A 19283-nucleotide genomic window follows, 5' to 3' on the forward strand; every position below is an offset into this window, starting at 1 on the left:
TTCTCGCCACAATGTTGGTTTACTACAAAATGACGTAGGTGATTAGAAAGGTCATTATTTCGTGTAACCTATATGACATTTGCCTAAAATGTCAACATTGCTCGTGGGAGGGAGTGGAAGTAGAAATTTTTGGAAAAGAACTGAAAAATATAAAACCAAAACTTCTCTGTGCTCCAAGCAATTGTTACTGGCATTGAGCGCAAGCTACTGTTTTCTTAGAATGCATGTCGTAACAGCCTATTGTGAAACAAACCAATGTACACTTTAAGATACAATTTACTTTTAAAACAAAACCCCTCTGCACGTTCGTGTACCTCACCGGTATGTATAATTCAAAATGCCACTTAAAATAGCTAAAAAGCACAAATAATTTTATTCTATATCTGAAAAATATGGTTTCCTATGGATAAATTGAAAAAAATATTTGTGACATGAAACGCTAAAGGCTATTTTTCTCAAAGTCGATGTTTCATCAGGGCATTTTTACACAAATCTAATTAAAAGGATCCTATTCCATACGTCTCATTAATCAAGAAAACGAATTTTTAATTCGTAAATAAATCAATAACTGCTAGCAGATAAGGCATTTAGTATTGATTTGTCTGCTAATAGACTAGTCTTTTTGAAAAATGAATTTACTTTTTGTTGGTTATGAATTTTGCATTGAGGTGACTGGTATTCTAATAAAAGAAACACTGATTCGTCAATTACAATCTCCAATTTATCAGTACTTTAGCTGTGGCTTTATTTAATCAGAGTAATGAAAATGCCCATGAATAATCACAACACAAGCCAGGGTCAGACACAGCAGGTAAGAGGTTGTGCACAACTGGTTTCACTACGCCTTTGTGAGCAACCCTTAAGGACCAAATAGGACTTCTTTTCAATGCTATTTTGCATGACCAATGAAACAACGCGAAGATTCGACAACGCTGATCCGACCAATGAGCATCACGTATTTTTGTAATGCAGCGAATCAAAATGCTTGATGCCATCAAACATTTCATGCATAGAAAAAATCGTCAATGTTTACGTTCAGCTTGGTAAAAAGCCAATGAACAGGGAATATACTGTGAGCAGAAAATTTTAATTTTTAGATTTTTAAAAAGAAATTGAGAAGTTCGGTGCTAATTTATTGCAGACAAAGCAGGTTTATATTCAACATGGCTTACACCACGGTGTTGCTGCTCTTCGGAATACCTTTGTTAATATCTGAAGGTAAGCATGAAAACATAATTCATTACTACACGTGCTTTCTCTTTGCTTATTTTTTTATTCTGAAGCTAAAAACAACAATTTTCTTTAGTAATTAAAACGCACACATCGTCAATTTTATGGCAGCCATTGCTCTCTTTTAGCATTTAGGCCCTTTCATAAAACTGAGGCCGCATCCCAGCTTAATCATCGCATAACGATGTAGAATTCAAGAAACTATATTTTTTAAATGTTGTTAAAGTTCATTGCTTATTGGACTCAAAAGACCATAGTACGTAACAAAACGGTTTTGTGTGTTTTTGGTATGAACTCATAATTGAATAATTACGGAAAGGTTTAGCACCAATCTAAATCTCAATCTTTTGAAACAATAATACCAAATGTTTTCTGAAAGACATATACAGTTCTCTTTAAATCATTCCTTTGCCAACAATTTCTATCTGTTTCAAAAATTGCTTATCTAAAAATTCTCTAATTAAAACTGTCATAAACAAAATCAAAAATGCAAATTTTATAATGTCTTCTACATGTAAATATGCATTCCTTTTGAGCTATTTGACTCCCAATTTTTCAACGAATAATAAAATGATAGTCCTTTTCTTATATGTTTAACATTCGTTTTCAATAGATGCTCTAATTATCTTAACCCTTCTCTCGCTTTCTAAGGTAAGAGTTGGAAACAGTAAATCAACAGCTGATACAATGTTTGAATATTTTGATCTGTGGAAGAAGACAATAAGTATAACACAGTTGGGTCCCTCCAGAACTTTTTAACTCTTCATGCATTTCTAATATTGAAATGTAAATGTTTAGGCTATTGACTCCTGCTGTCACTGCAGATTTTAAGTCTTCACCAAATTCAATACAGAAGCATATTTTTTTAAGATCTGCTTTACAGAAAGTGTTTTAAGCTACGTCTCATTCCATTCTGATACAAATATCTTTTGCGCAGCTGCTGTTATCAATCCACGAAAGAATGATATCGAGATTTGCAACAAACAGTTGGATTTGATGTTGGTTGTTGATTCCTCGGGTAGCATTGCCGATGTATGGAACCATACAATTGACTTTTGTGAAAAGCTTCTTAGTAATTTCAACATAGCGGATGACCAAGTCAGGGTTGGTCTAATCGAGTTCAGTATGGTCGCAAATGCTTTGATTCCTTTGGATAGTGGAAACAATCTTGGTCGATTGTACCAGTCCCTGGAAGAATTGAGATCCAGACCACAAAATGGAGAGACACACACGGACCTGGCATTAAACCTGGCTTATAGAGTATTTCTGGCCTCTAAGAGAGCTGAACCTGTGCCAAAGGTAGGCTATCTCACAGGGATTTCGCCAAAGGTGCCAAGAAAGGCCATGATCACCATCCTTCAGCTACATGTATTGCTAGTAATTGATTACTTAACTTATTTTTCTCTTGCACCCTTTAAAAGAACTCAGCATCTCGAAGTTTAACTTGTTACGAAACATATAGATCAGAACACCAAAAAATGCAGCAATGAGGACTTTGCTAACGTGTCTACTGAGCATGCGCTCGGTATTGTGGAGTTGGGCGGGTCAAAGTTTCAACTGAGATATTCAAATCTACATATTTAATTTTTCGTCTTCTTTCATGGCTATTTATTGTATCGTTATTTTCAAAAGGTACTGGTTCTCATAACAGATGGCGAATTGACAAGTGGAAAATACGATGAGCTCAACCAGATATTGGGCGATCTTGCATCTCTAAATGTTGAAATATTTGTGGTTGCCCAAGGGGATGACTTGGTTGAAGATGGAATTAAAAAGATGGCAAGCGAGCCTCTAAATGATCATAGATTCAGCCTTACACCGAATTCCTTGAACGTTCCATATGCTACACAATCTCTAGCGACTTCCATTTGCAACGGTAAGTTTGCTTTTCCTCGTAATAATTCATAATTGTATTTACATAAAAATATCAGTTGGATAAGAAATCTACGATCGCATTTTGATGAAAACTTTTAGTATCCTAGATGCACATTCAGTATGATTTGTATCAATAGATATATACGTCATATGTCTCTTTGGTCAAAATAGCCTAGTGTCCAATTCTGTTCTTCAAAAAGCGAATTTTCGTGCTTGAATTTTCTGTCAAGAACTCTTATTTCCTTAATTCTCAGCCTGATATTACATTCTTCTGCACTTTTATGTTGCAAACTAAAATGTCATTTTGAGAGACCAAGGTAATTCACTTTAAGGTGTTCTTTCTATAAGTTGTTCTCACACTTACAGACCTTTTGTTTTGCTCTATCACCGAATATCTTTAGCTTTAGTCTCTGTTGCTAGACTGCTTCTAGACCAAAAGCAAAGTAAATGTACTACTAAATAGCATAGCCATTCCCATGCTTACATTTTTGATTAGGTCTTTTTGCATATAGCCTTTATTGTAAGTATTCATCAATTTATTAAAACAAACATGCTTAAATATACATGAGATTTACAATTTTAACAACTCAGTTATTTGATGATTCACAGTCAAAGCACAAACACAAAACAATACAAATGAAACAAAGAGTGATGCAAAAGTAACAGAGAGTACGACTATAATTAAAGTTGAGAACAAAGCTGGCTTGCAACAGCAGCAACAACCAGCAAAAGAAACTCAAACGTCATCGAACGTTGAGTTGAAACCGCAAGAGCAAACGTCGTATCAAGAGGGAGCTTGGCACCAAAACCTCCAGCAGCCAGTTGGCAACCCCAAGCAATCATACCCTGAAAACCCTCCACCCCAACCGCTGCCGAATTTGCCTGTTTCAAATAAAGACTTCAGCATAGGCAAAGAAACAGGCGCGAATCAATACACGCAAGACCATGTTAGTTCGCAAAAAGTAGCAAAACCTGGTCAGTTTCTGCTCTTCTAGCTATTAAGTTTTTGTATCTTCTACGATTTAAATGATACATAACCCATTTCCACTTTTTTATCTACTTCATATTGCTGTAGTGTTTCATATAATATCAAATAGAAAGAGATCGAAGTCAATAGTTTTCGTTTATTTTTGTTTAATAAACATGAAGATCCAATTTTACGCTCTTGCAAACGAACAAGCAACATTAATTCTCTTGAAGATTCTGAATTTTTACACGACTTATGAAAGTCATCTCACTTCTTTTTCAGCTCACCAATGCAGTGTAAACCTAACTAAAGCGGGATGTTACAGAGATTTAGGCCAGGTTCCAAGACCGTTGCCCATTAAAGTACTTGAAGAGAAAGAAAATAACTTTCATGTTGGCATCAGAAGCTCATCATTTGATAAACAGGCTTGGGAAAATTTTTTACCCGAGTTCATATGCAAGTGCGCTAAGAAGACAAGGGAAATGAAGTTCTGGACATTCTCAATACAGAATTATAGTACGTTTCCTTTTTTCCTGATTGAAAAATTATTGAAAGCAATCGACAGATACTAAAGTGGCTTAAAGGCAGTCTAGAGATACCAACATAGCTTAAGCCATCTGCCCATTGATTATTGGCCAATCAGTAAACGTTATTCCACTCACATTCTTATTAATTGACTAAAGTTGATTGACAGAATGACCTAAGCCACCTATGTATCTGTGAACTGCCCTTAAGAAATCTCTCAATCTACTATTGGCCAATAAGTAAACGCACAACTGGCATCGTGTGAGCTGCTAAACCCCCTCAAAATAAAATCTGGACAATTTTCAAACTTCAATTGACTGTGCAAGAAGCTACAAAATCAGTTGTTCTTGTGTCAGGAAGCTTTGATGGAAAACGAGTATGACTAGGAAAAACATACTTTAGTTGTCTGAAAAGATTTTCCAGTCAATTATTTCGTGAAATTAGAGGTCAAGTAACAGTTTAGGACACCTTGTCCCATCAGTCAAATGTTCTTGTTAACAATAAGCTAAGCGACATGGTTGCGATTGAGAAATCATTAAGAATTAGCTATGCATTACCTATTTTATATGTCAACAATAGCTCATAATACAACCAATGCGAATTTCGGTGACCACCAAAATACATCTTGACATGGTGCTTTTAACCTAGTTGTGTATTCAATGAATCATTTAGTTCAATTTAGATGATAGAAATATTTATTGATCCTCGATGACTGGATTAAATTGTTTTGATAGATGAATGCTATTCTGGCCCCGACGAAGGTCGGTACGATGAAGATGGCGACGCTGAGCCATCAAAATGCAAAGATGAGATGGCAAACAACTGCGACAAAAATTCGAATTTCTGTTCAGGAGAGGCCAATACAAATTTCGTCTACACTGTTCTTTCAGACTCACATGTATCGATTGTTCGAATCGAGTAAGTTCGCTATTGATTAGTCCTTTTCATTTCTAGCCTCTAGCCACTTAACTCTTACTACTTTAATGTTTTTAATATTCTCTTTTATTCATGTGTTCTTATTTGTATTTGTACTAAGAAGTTAGGTTTAAGGCACAGAGAAGTGATGTTTATTGAGGAGTGTCCTGGTCCTTCCTCTTAATGTGACCACACCTCATGTGCCCCACCCTAAAATTACCGAGAGCTAGCGACTGTTCATGTCAGTGACTTGAAGCACAGACCATTTGATTTGTAGCCCACGATCCCAACCACGGAGTACCTTCTTGTACCTAAGAAATCATGCATTATATAGCATTTTAATCAATGCGTATAGCACTTATCATAAGCTAAACTCGAAAATTCTTTGAAATCAGTCTGGAATTCAAAGAACTAAACAAAGTTTCCTTCTCTTCCAGGTATGATTGATTGTTGGATTAACAGCCAAGCAATAACTAGACGATGACCAGAATGTGGAATTGCTCCTCCTATTTTTTATTATGTATTCTGGTGTAGAATAATTGCAAAACAGTCAATAGGCATCACTCTGAGTGCTGCCAAACGACGAACAAGTCTTCAATGCGGAAGATATATTAATATCAGACATGCAGATTGAAGGTGGCGCAATCAATCAAGGAGGCTGCTGCTAATATGTTGGCTGCAACAAACTGTGTAAAAGATAAGACTTATGCGCAAATCCCTCTTTCGACTCTATAGAAGGCTGTATGCATCACCTCTTTGTCTCGTGTTTATTGGTGATCTATTAATGAGAATTTAGATACTCACTCATAGGCAAATGGACAGGTAGAGATTGAAAAAAAAATCTTGAATTCTGTTTTCAAGAAGCATTATAAGTTTCAAGAGGAATTGAAATATATTTTCATTTTATCACATTCAATTTTTTATTAAACGACTATGCAATTAGATATATTTGTTTGAAAAAGGAAAATAAATAGACAAAATGACCTTACAATCTAGTATCATTCTAATGAGCTTTATTTTATCCAGTATTTGAGTGTTTCACTTAACGATTGATAATATTTTTCTATGGAATTTGTTAAACCACAGAGTTGGATTTAATCTTTACTTGTAATATTTGTCTTTGGCTTTGCCTTCTTCATTCACCTAAACATATTCTAAGCACTTTTTAGCATGTAAACAAAGTTATGGAACTGCTTTCCAACACACATAGCTCCATTATCTAAACTGTTTCCGCACGATTTGAAATCGGCACCAAGACAGGCTCTTGGTGACAAAGCAGGACCATCCTTGGCGAAACCATGTTCCACCCTCTTCCCGTGACATTCACCTGAAATTGTCAAAAGAGCTCCAAAAATTAACCACAACCATTACATATGAAAGATTATTAAAAAACAAATAACACTTTTGTCTCTGAAAGTTTACCATCATGAGTCAGAGACGGGATAAAAATCATCCTGGACTATTTTCGGAATACATGAGAAGGAAAGATTTGTTATTATACTCTCTTACATATGCCTTGCAACATATTTACAGCATCAAACATTGGTGCAGAATTAATTGCTTTGATATCAGTCAGTTGCATCTTAACTACATTGAATTAATGCACCAAGTTCATTGAAAGTGTTAAACTGAAACCTTTTTCAAGGCAGAGGTTTGAATCTCCTCCCCCCCCCCCCAATCCCTAACCCTTTACTCACCACCACATGTATTAATGTATTCATTGATAAATGTTATATGTAATAATAGAAAGCTTACAAGTTGAGATGATAAATACGTACCGTAAAACTGAATTGAAAACAGTGGGAGATTGAGATACCGTGCCCTGCGCGCACATCTACATACAACATCCTTGATATATGTGTTCCAGTTGGAAAGATCCATTTCTGTACCAGAAAAATTTGCATGATTCGGATCGCGATCAGTAAGTATCAGGTCTGGCATAGGCCGGGGGCTGACTTGGTGGTCATAGAAGCAGCCAATGGGAAGATACGTCTCATTGCATTGTTTGTCAGCCACTAAGGTATTGTTAATAAAAACTGTTTAAGTTATATCATGACTATATGTTCCTTCTTCTCAATTACTTATAGCTAAATTATAAAAAACAAAATCCTGAGAAGATTTTATGCTACACCGTTCTTGGCAACAAGATGGCTTATCATTCTTGTCTTTATACGGACATCTTGAAAGTATAGATAGGTCAGGGTTTAAAAGATTTTCGTTAGACCTTCGATCTGAATAAAAATTTTTCACCAGAATGCTTATTCTATGAAACACGTGCTAAAGAGTTCAAACTGAATCTTAAACGGTATTATCAAGAATTGGTTTAAACGGCCATAAATTTATATGCTTATTTTTCATAAAAAATATAATTGCCAATGAAGGGCGAGTCTGGGTGTTATAAGAGCTCGATGAATAGAATTAATGCCTCTTTTCAGAAGATGAAATATAATTCTAGAGCATCTTACCGTATTCAAAATTTCTTGTATCATTTCTTTGATTTTCTGGAATGATTTCAAAATCATTTGATGGTCCTTCATCATCTTTGCGATTTTCAGTAAATATTTGTCAAAATATACATTACATCTTCTAGTTTTAATATCTATGCGCTTATTTTGACTAATTAGATTTTCTAATTTTGTTTAAAAACTTATTTATATTGAATGGTGTTTAAAATCAACATATACGAAAAATGAACGTGAAATGTCGTCAGCAAAGGTATTGTGAGGAGCTTTCAAAATGCAAATGAATAATCGACGGAGCTTGTTGGGAGTTGACCACTGCTTAACAATAACACAAGGTTACTAGGAGTTGATCATCCCTCAAATAGATTCATAAGCGTATGGGGTGGTTGAGCAGCACCCCTTGGTATTAAAAACATTTATTAGCAAACTATCTGGCAAAAAGATTGTTATATTGTAGCAAAAGTTTTAAAAACACAAGACCAACGCTTCCAATTTAATGTTGCTCGTAAGCAGATGAATGGACCAAAGCTACTTAACTACCAAGTTCTTTATATTCGTATATTTATATTTTGGAAGGACGTTAGAAAGCCATCAATTTGGAGCAAGAAATCAATAAATCTGTAACATTTTGTAGGGAGGAGAGACTTCTCAAAAATCTCGTTCGCGAGCGTTCAAAGTGCCACGCCATGTGTTGTTCATATGGTGAAGCAGATTGTTACGTAAAGTGAAATTCACATGAAAAAGTGTGAGAATGTAAATCAATATAAAGTATTAAAGTTTGTTTTGAGAAAAAAACTTTTGAATTTTTGTGACACTGTTATTTATAAACATTGCTATCTTATACTCCGTTCAGCTTTATCTCCATATTTCATTTGTTCTTATCAAGCATAAGATGATTGGTGACTACAGTTCTTACTAAAACTAACACTTATTTGCATGCACAGGTAGATTTTTAGACACAGTTTAAACCAGATATAATCGTTTTATATCATTATATCATGGTTTGATGCATAGAAACTGCTAAATATGTTTTTGTTAAACTGACGTCACCAGCTTGGTTTGGATTAGCGACAATAGCAAGCAACTTAAGCCTGATTGTATTTCGCCAGATATATTTGTAACAATTGTAGTATATTTAAACTACAGAGACATTTTTACGACATCATCCTATATGACAGAGCTAGTAAGAAAAACAGCTTCTTGAGCCATAAGTCTAAGAAAGTTCGTTAAGCCTTTGTAAATAAAATACTGCTCCTTACTTTGTAAGTTTGTTAAAAAATCTTTATCTTCTCTAGCTTAGCCCTTGCTTTGAATTTAGAGGGACCATAGAGCAGAAGCGTTATTTAGGGTCCTCCGGCCACCTTTTGCGAGGCCTCCCCCCTTTGCTACTTATATTGGATTGCTCCCCGTCACTTGTCTTTTCCTTCTGATATAAGCTCCATGTTATCTGACAATGCATCATCATATAATGTTACTTATCATATTTTTGCAAACTTAGACTCATTTTTATCTATACATCTTTCATAATTTTATCAGGAATCTTTAATTCTTCAAAGAAAGGAAAGTTCAAATAACTCATTGATTAAACAGCTATTGTACAAAATATGCATGCAGAATTGCTGCTATTTGAACGGCTTGTTTTCTTAGAAATTTTCGAAATGAAGAGAAAATGATAAATGCAAGGAAGAAAACTCCAACAATAACAATACAAATAATAAGTCCTGATGAAATATTTAATTTTGATTTACCAGGCTCATATTCTTGCTTTGGTAGAACGAGCTGCAGTCTTTGAATAAAATGCGACACATTAAATGATTCGGACTGGTAAATAAACTCAGTGTTGTGCGCCCCCACTATAGCATGTAGGCCTTCAATGTACAGTGTATCGCCAAATGTGATGCAAAATATCTTTACTCCTAATGCTTTTAACTCAGAGACCCTTTCTCTGACCTTGGATTCTCCAATGAAATGATCAGAAAGAGTCATTTTCCCGTCTGTTAACATAACAAGTACAGACAAAGCATTGCGCGATAAGGGGCTGTGCTTGAAAAGATTAGCAGCATCAAGCAATGCCTGGTCGGTGTAGGTATGCGAGCCCCCTTCGTATTCCAGTCTCAGCTTCTCTAGTCTCTGGAAAATGACGTCACCTTGGTACCCATCAACAAGTTTGACTCGATCATGGACGTGATCACTAAAGTCGATGATTCCAACATGTGTTTCTTTATGCGATATCTTGATTTGATGCAACAACTTCTCAACGAGGTCAACTTGCCGGAACCAATAGTCCTGACTCATGCTTTTGGAACTATCAAAAGCGAAAACCAAATCCAATGGCATATCTAATCAAAAGAAGCAAATTAATTTCTAAAGACCATAATTCAATTCCCATGAGCAGTTGAATCTTAACTTTTAGAAATACATAAGATCAGCATCTAGGGCTAGCAGCAGTTAACAATCTTGAATTGCACCAGAGGTGCCCTTTCAAGCATATTTGCTACGTCAAATGTTATATTTAAGTATATAAGTTCCCCCATTTCAAGCTGATACAGTTCTTATATAAAACAGTTATTTTTACTCACGACAATGGCAACCCTTTCTGGCACTCATAAGAAGTAGCACATAAAGCAATAAGGCAAATCTTGAAATCCCATAGAAGACGCCATACGCCATTTTGGTCTTGTGAAGTTTGAATAGTCACAGTGAGAATTTCAAATAAACGCTAGATAAATGTTAGGTTAGGTTTGTTTTGCTTAGGTAAAATATTTACAAAATCTGAATTCAGAAACTGATTTCATTGAAATTTTCTCATGAAGACTGAAAGAGGTTTTTGTGATTTTGTTGTTGCAAAAAATGAGCATGCAGTTGGCAACAAGCTTCTATCCAGCCTACATATTTTCCAGCCTTTCATCGAATAGAGTGTCATTTAAGCTTATTTATATAGGGTTAGTTGATTCGTGTGGGACCAAAGCTATTGATAGGGTGTCTGTTATAGGATGGTTTGTAGGATTCTATCATAGATAAAAATAGGTGTCGCTTGTCCGTTGCAGAGAGGTGCCGTTGTAGGGAACTGTCAGTTGTAAGGATGTGTTCGCTGTGTGCAGTTGTTAGTTTTATGGAGATATTCACTGTAGAGAGGTGTCCGTTGAAGGGAGGTGTCCACTGTAAAGATTTTTTCGCTGGCGAAAGGCTACTTGCCCAAGCTTTTGACAATGGGAAAGGAAATTTAGGAGATTTTCATTGGTCTATTGCTTGAAAATGTCCGTTTATGAAATTTTTGCAGTACATCTACTTGAATTGAATAACGTCACAATTCCACATAGATGTTAACAATTCTTGTGCTCCAAAACTTGTTATTCTTTTATTTTACTAGCACTCGATTCTGATAGGATACGTAAAGCATATCAAAAACAAAGATAGTTCTTCTTTAAACCGCCCATATCGTAGTTTGTCGTAGTTCCACATTATACAGCAGTGGTTCAAGGACATCAGAGAACATTACGGATTGAGGGAGCTAAAATGTTTTGGGGGTTAAACATGATAAGAATTAAGCGCAGGGTAACTTTTGTATGGTTTTAGTACATTTTGGAAATTATGGGGGGCTATAGCCCCCTCAAGTCCCCACTTCCACAGTCCCTGCAGTGGGTTTTTCAAGGTCAAAGGACGTCAATTGATTTAGATAGCCTGAAGGTACTCCGAAATTTTGGACGACAGTACGAAGAATTTTAAAAGTCAAATCCATTATGCCTTCATATATAATAATAAGTGTAATGACATAGTTTATGGTGTGACAAGAGCCCAAAGTTGACTTGCATAAAGAGAGATTTGATGGTATTTGCATTTGAGAAGCATTGTTTTTTAGCCTTTACATCAACAATAGGTGATAAACTGAGACCAGCCTCAGTATCGTAAATAGTCGGTCATTAGCAAGCAATAGGAGGTCAGTGATTTTCTTGCACATGATCAGAAAAAGAACAATGATAGCACCTGCAGGAAAATAACTTCTCGAATTTAATAATTTCCTAATGTTTGCGACAAACATTAAAGATGGTAATGCTGTGGAAGATTTCTACTCTAATTGCAATACTTTTATTTGCAAGATGCGTCTTCTTGCAGCCATATGACCGTAAGTCAAAAGGTAGGATTACATAAATCTATTTTTTAAAATACTTAAGTTTTAGCGTCATTTATGAGATTTATAACTTAACTAATTGTTTTCTTTGCGCATTGAGCTAAATGTACAAATTTCTGGGAAATTACTCGTAAGATAGCATAAACGACCATTCAATGAAACAAGAGCTTTAGCTGCTTCCACTCTCTTAGAAATCGCTTTAAAGGCATTGCCAACTTTCCAAAATTGATTGCTATGATAAATAAACAATTTGGTTAGTATAGGACCTTCAGACCAAGAGGGAATGTATTTGATCATCAGCGAATTGTTTGATTCTTTATTTCTTCCCCGCCTTGAGTTGGTTGAGCCTACGTGATCAAAGATTTAAGGACAGATGAAGATTCATCAGAGAGTGATTCTCATTTTTTCTAGGGTTAAAATGTCATCGTCCTCTGGATGTGGTTTTGGCACTGGATGCTTCCGGAAGAACCAGAAAGCAAGACTGGGAGACAGTTGTCAAATTCTGCAAGGAGCTCCTCCGAGGACTGAATCCAATTTCAGAACGACAAAATCGTTTGGGCATTTTGACGTTTGACGAGCTTCCCCGCGTGGCAAAGGAACTTAACAAAAAAACTGACGTCAGAGAAATTCAGAAAGTTATTGATGGTTTGCATAAAATACAGCTGAGTGGAATGACATTCACCGATGAAGCACTAAAAGAAGCTTCGAATATTTTTCAAAGAAGTAAAGGAGTGAGGGAGGCCAGCAAGGTCTTGATAGTATTTTATGATGGAAGAACAACGGATCGTCTCGGAAAGAAAGGTTTTACTTTCAACAAAAGAGCAGCCACGATGCTGCGTAAAGACGATGTTAAAACTTTTGTTGTAGAATTTGGTCGCTTTATTGGCGAAGAGGACATTTTGAGCCTTGTAAGCGATCCGAAATTGGAGCACATCTATACATTAAATGATATGCCAGAGCTGGCAAGAGCTGTTCAAACATTGGCATGGAGAGCCTGTTAAATTGTATCCAGCAATCGTATTTTTTATCTTGGTACGAAACATACAAACACTGTTCAGATATGTTTGAAACAGATAAAAAAGCATGTTTTGAAGAGAACGAGTCAATGTCAATGCAAGAAGTCCAGAGAAAGAGAACACAACATTCTCAGACATTTAGCGTGATTTACGTTAGACAATAGGTCGATTTTGATCCAGACATTCAGATCGATTAGCAAGACAATATGCCCAATTGTAATCCATATAATTGAACTTCCTTTCCTTGTGCTCAATCAATGGCGGCAGGCAGATGTGCCGCACAGAACAGAAAATTGCTTCGAAAGATATAAGGAAGGATATCCTCTGCAATAAACATCCGCATTCAACACTTTTGTAATTCCGACACACGGATGAAATTCATGTATTCAGAGATTTCCTGGGAAGAACCAGAAAATACTTTTTGAGGTACACGCAACAAATGCAAAAAAACTATGAAAAAGAAATTTTCCTTCTGGAAATAAAATGAAGCTGTGCTTGGTCACAGTGAAACTGAATAGAAGTGTTGTGTACTACTAGATTGAAAACGCAGATTCTTGAAGAATTGAGAACATATTCCTTTTCTTTAATCAAATATATACAAAACAAATCTATTTAACAAAATACATGACTGATCTAGATGATGTCCGCACTACAACTCTCAAAATTCTAACATAAAAGACCGCGTGTCTGATTTCACACCTACAGCGAGGACTGGGCACGAGCCAATCCACGTGATGTTATCAATAAGAAGCAATTTGCTACTGATTCAAATGATGGTCATTGGTATTCAATTTGAACTGGATTTGAAAAGCCTTTTGCGTAAAAAGTTTTGTACCTCAAACTGTTGATCAGCAAAGTAGAAAAAATATACTGGCATCGTCCGATGCATAACAGGAACACCTGTGTACAAATATATCTTAATTACTTATAGAACATGTAAATCTGTGTGTTTTTTCGTATAGCGTGATTAGGGCTTAATGTGTTAGTCTAGTTTGATCAACGGCAGATTCAAAAATCATAGAATACACCGTGAAGAAAAAACAAAAACACTATTGGCGGCTGGGTTCAGCTTGGGTTCTACTGTCATCTTCTTAAAGACACATGTGGTCATAATCTCAAAGGATTTCAAAAAAATTGTTGGAACCGCGGCAAGGAAATGTTTCATTGAATCTATGGCAAAAATGTTGGAAAACCTATGATAATAAACGGCAAAAAGATTCTTTTTAAAGAGCCAAACCTGATGTAAAGCTGTTTGTTCTTTTTAATTCCTAGTACCTGACCATGAAATGATAGAAATTATATCTTAAAGGAATTTTTGTCTCTATCTATCCTCTTGCCTCTTTTTAAAACTTTTATAGAGCATTCCAAATAATTAAAGGCCCAGAATTGATCCATGTAGAGCTGCATGTGTGTTTGGATCGTTTTTTGATCTGTTTTTATCTAATATTACTTGTCTTTTCCAAAGGTATTGAATTTTGTATCTTGAATTCAAAAGAAAATTAAAAATTCATCGATGAACTGGACATTTTATTCCTTGATAAAAAAGCGATTTCTTTATCATTTAATGTATTGATATAATCAATCTACTTATTTGAAAACTCAATGAAAATGATTTCAAATGAAACGATAGTTGCAGGTGCCTGTGTAAAGCAAAGCAAAACAGTATTCTCAATGTTGTGTTACGCTTTGTTGCCATGATAGCTTTCTTAATAAGATTGTTGTAGAATAAAAGAAGTAGGTCGTTCTTTTTCCGCATGGCCGCATCTTATTCAATTCTCTAATAAGCCCATACAATCAAGATATCTGCGGTGGGAAACAAATCTTGAATGATTATTCACTTGAGTGAGAGAGAAATGTGCGATGTCGTGAACGTCATACAAGTAAAATATGCATTTTGCCAGCTTTTGAATGTCTTCTCTGAAAATGCCACGCTCTGAAGTGCCAAATAGTTCGCAAAAACATCGAGCTGATAAAAATCTAACTAGCCTGAAAGAAGCCAAGGATAGAAAGATCCAGCCTGAAATAAAATGGCCAGAATTATCAAAAGTTGTGTCTTTGCAGAAAATTTTGATCAAGTCAAAAGGCAAAGTTGAAAAGATCACAGAGGCGTACGAGGAAGTAGAAAAATTGGATCAAAGGAGTAATGTCTCCAGTCGTAAACAGATGCTAGCCCGGCGACCTAAAACACAAGCAGCTTCTCGCAGCAAACCACGAAACACCACTCGTTTCGTCGCAGAAAAGGTAAGCCAAGATAGACCTGCATCGGAGGGGTTACCGTATATTTCAACAAACGATGTCAAACTTCGTGGAGAAAAAGGAATTTATACTCAAAACCGAGCGAAATCTCTATTTGTTGGAAGCAGGGCTTGCAAAGATATACACAATGTTAAGAATTTATATATCGAGCGTGAGCAGCCGCAACGGCCAAGAGTTCTCTCGGCAACCCGAAAGTATTTCGAATATCCTGTGGAAAAAGTCGAAGAAGAGGGGATCGAAACGAAATATACGAATAAGCAACTATGCCCTGTTAGCCACACATATTTGCTAATGTTAGAGGATAACCCGCAACCAAGCATGAAGTTGAGAAATCACGGTTTGGATGGCAATGCTCTCTCAGTTATAGGCAACACAATCGAGAATAACAACGATGTAACTGAACTCGATTTAGAAGGAAATTTGCTTAATGACATCGGTATTGAGGACCTTGGAATAATTTTGCGTGGAAACACAAACATAGAGCAACTTAATCTATCCTGCAACCGATTCTCCTCAAAAGGAATTATAGCCATTGGCAATCTTCTTGATGCTAATAAAACTCTTACTGTTTTATCTTTATCTAGAAACAAACTGACAGATACCGACTTGGAACTGCTGTGTAGCAGTTTGGAGGATAGCAACAGCAATTTACAGACCCTAGACTTGAGTTTCAACTGTTTTACGCCTCAGGTAGGGAAAACTCTGGGAGAATTCTTATCTGAGGATAAAGGGCTTAAAGATCTCAGTATTGCTGGAAACAATTTAGGTCCCACAGGAATGAGTTCTATTTTTGAAGGTCTAATGAGAAACAATTCATTGGAGAAGCTGGACATAGCTTGTAATGAAATTTCGGATAAAGGTATTAAAATCCTTGCACAAATGAACTGCCTAGGACGCAGCCTGAAGCAGCTTGATTTATCTGATAACTTCGTGACGTTGAAAGGAATAAAACACTTTGTTTCAGTACTGGATGGAAACCATTCTCTGACTGTCCTTAGATTGGACAATAACCAAATTGGAACGAACGGGCTAATACTGCTATTGGAGAGCTTGCTAGAACAATGCAATGAAACTCTCTCCCACCTGCATGTAAAAGGAGTCTTTGCAGACCAAACGATTCGAGATCTTTGCGATAAGATGCAAAAGCGAAACAGCAAATTTGCCTTATTTGGTGTGACAGGAAACACTGGCAATGGCAAAGATGACACGCTAAAGCTGTTGGAAATATATCTCGTCAATAACAGATTCTTAAACTCTGATCGTTCTGAGCAAATCGATTCAGTACTTGACACAGAGAGTTGATGTATTCACTTTAAGAACTGTGGATCTTTGGTAGGGGTTCTTCAAGATAGGCGCCAGCTTTTGTTTTCTCATGGTTGCTCGAGATTTTATCAAAGATGGCTCGGGATTTGAGATAAAAGTATTTTCGTATTTTCATAATAAATGTACCTTCTGTTTTCAAGTTTTCAAAGGTTAACGATTGAATTCGATCTCAAAAACTGACAAGTAAATGAGCAAAAAAGGTCACCTTAAATGAAAATCTCGACTTCTTAAAGCACAGTTTTTCACGTTTTGAAAAGAAAAAGTGTACTGCTTTTTGCTGTATCAAAAGTTGTCATTAGTGGCTGAACCCCTTTAAAAATTTCCCAGTAGAGCTCCTAAGCCCCCCCCTTCAATTTTGACACCTTTTGTTTTTTGCTCTGGACGTGAAAAAATTCAAGATAGTGTTTGTAAATCATGTAGAGGATGTGGGTAAAGATGTATATTGTGCAAAGCGAAATCTTTGTATATGTAAATGATGAGTACTTTTAAAAATGCTACAAACTAACACTGTTTTATATAATGGCATTTATACATACACCAGTTCCAAAAGTTTTGATACATTTCATGACTGTTATACTTAGCCTGTTGTGTGGATAAAGTATTCAAAGACTAATATTTTTTGTGTAGTTAAATAGATTTGTAATAATAAGATTGGACTCACAAGCCCTAATGATATTCATGTATGTCCAATAAGGCTAATTCAAAATTCATTCCCTGCATTCACCCAAGTGTAATGATTACCAGTGGCATACACACCACCTTGGTAAAGGGTCTTGATGCAGTGTCCCCGAAAAAAGTATTTACAGTCATGTCCTAAAAACTTTGGGAAAATTTTTAAATATTTTAGAGCTGATCACATTTTATTAATTACACATAGGCATTTTCACAATGTTGTTAAAATGTGTTGGATCTGCCTACACAAACCCCTAACAATTTCTTGATATTTTTGGACAGATCTTGAGTACCATTTCTTTAGAAAGTGGGGAGATCCAGACACCCCTCCCAATTGCCCCCATGCATACACCACTGATGACTAAAACAACACTGAAAGTGATTTTTCATTCTAAGAAACAGTCCTACATCAATAATGGCAAAAATATCAAAGAAAAGCTATAGTCTTAATATTTGTTCTTTCTACCCTTAACTCACTTTTCCTAATGAACCACAATCACTTAGAATCAAATAATGAATAAAAGTAAATTTTTAAACTTATCATCACTGAACAATTGACTTTATGGAGTCTAATTTTTCTATTGAGTGTTTGCTTCATAAAAATAAAATTTTCTTTTCTAAAATGTTAAAATCCCGAACCGATACAGCTTTTAAGACTGTTCAAAAGGCTTGTCATAAAAGTCCCAAAAATCATCATCAGACTTTGCTGGCTGTACTTCAATTCTTGTAGGTTGGAGTTCATTTATGACTTGTTTTGTAGGGGTTTCATCCTCTTTCTTGCTTTTCTTGGCTTCTTTCTTTCCCTTCGCCTTTTTCTTTGTTTCACCGTCTCGCGATGGTTTGCTTTTCTCTTCCTTGACAACCTTTGGAAGTGCTAAAAATGATTTTTCCAAGAAACATTTTAACCATATAAAACAGGGAGTGTATATTTATTATGGTAATAGAAGTGTTACTGGGGACATTAGGGTTTTTTATCAAAATTGTTGTATATTTCAAGATGCTTGCCAATATAAAAACATTGCATGACAAAAAAGTAAAATGTACAAAACTTTCTGCTTACATTTAGCAAAAGCTTTATAAACTAAAGTTTTAATATGTTGCTAGCATGCTCAAAGTGGAGAAAACTTTCTCTTTATAAAACTGATTGAAAACTTCATAGGTAAATTATTCTGAGAACCTTGTCTCTCCACTTTTGGTGCTTCTGTGATGTACTTGTCCCAAGCCTTCATTAGTCTCTGTCTGTAAACATCATGCTCCGCCCATTTCATGTATGCATCTTTTTTGACAACAAAGTCTTCAATTTCATTCTGCCATTGGCCTGGGATTTGCTTTGGAACAAACTCCTTCTTTGAGGAGCTCTCCCACTTTTCTTTCCCGAGCCCAGGGAAAACGTTGGATCTCAAAGAGGTGGACAAGTGTTTGTAGCTACGAAAAGATTCATTTGTGGTTGGCCTGAAGTGCCCCGATGGGTGGGTAGTGTAAGGGGTCTCCGACATATTCATCACACTTGAAGATGCCGAATCCAAACTATGCCTTACCATCGATAGTGGTCGTTTAGAGCTTTCTGATTGGTTAGGTCCTTGAAGTGAGAGTTCATGGTAGATGAGATTTCTTGTTTGAAGATCTCTACTTTGATCTTCATCCTTCAAATTTTTCACTTCTCTCCATCTTCCGTGCCCATCGACAGTAAATTTTGGAACATACTTTCCACCCTTTGTCCGTGGAACTGTCATGGTGTACATCTCAGAAGCAATGTAATCGTCGACATTTCTGAGCGTGGATTCTGGCAGAAAAACAGACTCTTTCATTCTGAAGAAAATTAAGTTAAATGATTCAAAATGTAAGGATCAAGAAATGGAACTTTGCCGATTGTTCATTTTCTGATGCTCTTTTGTTCACGTTGGGGTTGTTGC

The 19283-nt window shown here is 36.0% G+C and overlaps 5 protein-coding genes across 5 annotated transcripts; 3 read left to right on the forward strand and 2 right to left on the reverse strand.

Moving 5' to 3' along the window:
• Window positions 1-886: 886 nt before the first annotated feature.
• Window positions 887-6686, forward strand: LOC148957615 (uncharacterized). The gene is made up of 7 exons (XM_089115018.1): window positions 887-1218; window positions 2168-2529; window positions 2863-3106; window positions 3715-4080; window positions 4355-4588; window positions 5332-5515; window positions 5950-6686. The coding sequence occupies exons 1-7, from the start codon at window positions 1164-1166 to the stop codon at window positions 5957-5959; spliced, it is 1455 nt and encodes a 484-aa protein (XP_088971144.1). The 5' UTR covers window positions 887-1163; the 3' UTR covers window positions 5960-6686.
• LOC135684756 (uncharacterized) lies at window positions 6641-10645 on the reverse strand. Its single transcript, XM_065200405.2, has 5 exons — window positions 10554-10645; window positions 9723-10313; window positions 7978-8013; window positions 7291-7527; window positions 6641-6839 (listed from the first exon to the last, which is right to left on the reverse strand). The coding sequence occupies exons 1-5, from the start codon at window positions 10642-10644 to the stop codon at window positions 6667-6669; spliced, it is 1128 nt and encodes a 375-aa protein (XP_065056477.2). The 5' UTR covers window position 10645; the 3' UTR covers window positions 6641-6666.
• Window positions 10646-11949: 1304 nt separating this feature from the next.
• On the forward strand, window positions 11950-16677 carry LOC135684752 (uncharacterized). Its single transcript, XM_065200400.2, has 2 exons — window positions 11950-12109; window positions 12515-16677. Exon 2 carries the CDS (start codon window positions 15028-15030, stop codon window positions 16675-16677), a length of 1650 nt encoding a protein of 549 aa, XP_065056472.2. The 5' UTR covers window positions 11950-12109; window positions 12515-15027.
• On the forward strand, window positions 12019-13104 carry LOC148957616 (matrilin-1-like). The gene is made up of 2 exons (XM_089115041.1): window positions 12019-12109; window positions 12515-13104. The coding sequence occupies exons 1-2, from the start codon at window positions 12019-12021 to the stop codon at window positions 13102-13104; spliced, it is 681 nt and encodes a 226-aa protein (XP_088971167.1).
• A 1062-nt stretch (window positions 16678-17739) lies between the features above and the next one.
• Window positions 17740-19281, reverse strand: LOC148957617 (uncharacterized). Its single transcript, XM_089114951.1, has 2 exons — window positions 18548-19281; window positions 17740-18244 (listed from the first exon to the last, which is right to left on the reverse strand). Exons 1-2 carry the CDS (start codon window positions 19176-19178, stop codon window positions 18021-18023), a joined length of 855 nt encoding a protein of 284 aa, XP_088971077.1. The 5' UTR covers window positions 19179-19281; the 3' UTR covers window positions 17740-18020.
• Between the last annotated feature and the right edge of the window lie 2 nt (window positions 19282-19283).

This window comes from Rhopilema esculentum, chromosome 21 (assembly GCF_057945365.1).
Source record: "Rhopilema esculentum isolate cy_ngs chromosome 21, ASM5794536v1, whole genome shotgun sequence".
Classification (NCBI taxonomy): Eukaryota; Metazoa; Cnidaria; class Scyphozoa; order Rhizostomeae; family Rhizostomatidae; genus Rhopilema; species Rhopilema esculentum.

What these genes read in the sequence shown, in the direction of transcription:
- LOC148957615 (XM_089115018.1), top strand. Translation starts at nt 1,164, where the DNA reads ATGGCTTACACCACGGTGTTGCTGCTCTTCGGAATACCTTTGTTAATA. An exon ending in ACCTTTGTTAATATCTGAAG is followed by an intron (nt 1,219 to 2,167) that starts GTAAGCATGAAA and finishes TCTTTTGCGCAG; the next exon opens with CTGCTGTTATCAATCCACGA. An exon ending in AGCGACTTCCATTTGCAACG is followed by an intron (nt 3,107 to 3,714) that starts GTAAGTTTGCTT and finishes GATGATTCACAG; the next exon opens with TCAAAGCACAAACACAAAAC.
- LOC135684756 (XM_065200405.2), bottom strand. Translation starts at nt 10,644, where the DNA reads ATGGCGTATGGCGTCTTCTATGGGATTTCAAGATTTGCCTTATTGCTT. An exon ending in CAGAAAGGGTTGCCATTGTC is followed by an intron (nt 10,314 to 10,553) that starts GTGAGTAAAAAT and finishes TCTTTTGATTAG; the next exon opens with ATATGCCATTGGATTTGGTT. An exon ending in TACAAGAAATTTTGAATACG is followed by an intron (nt 7,528 to 7,977) that starts GTAAGATGCTCT and finishes ACAATACCTTAG; the next exon opens with TGGCTGACAAACAATGCAAT.
- LOC148957616 (XM_089115041.1), top strand. Translation starts at nt 12,019, where the DNA reads ATGGTAATGCTGTGGAAGATTTCTACTCTAATTGCAATACTTTTATTT. An exon ending in ATATGACCGTAAGTCAAAAG is followed by an intron (nt 12,110 to 12,514) that starts GTAGGATTACAT and finishes CATTTTTTCTAG; the next exon opens with GGTTAAAATGTCATCGTCCT.
- LOC135684752 (XM_065200400.2), top strand. Translation starts at nt 15,028, where the DNA reads ATGTCTTCTCTGAAAATGCCACGCTCTGAAGTGCCAAATAGTTCGCAA.
- LOC148957617 (XM_089114951.1), bottom strand. Translation starts at nt 19,178, where the DNA reads ATGAAAGAGTCTGTTTTTCTGCCAGAATCCACGCTCAGAAATGTCGAC. An exon ending in ACCAAAAGTGGAGAGACAAG is followed by an intron (nt 18,245 to 18,547) that starts GTTCTCAGAATA and finishes AATCATTTTTAG; the next exon opens with CACTTCCAAAGGTTGTCAAG.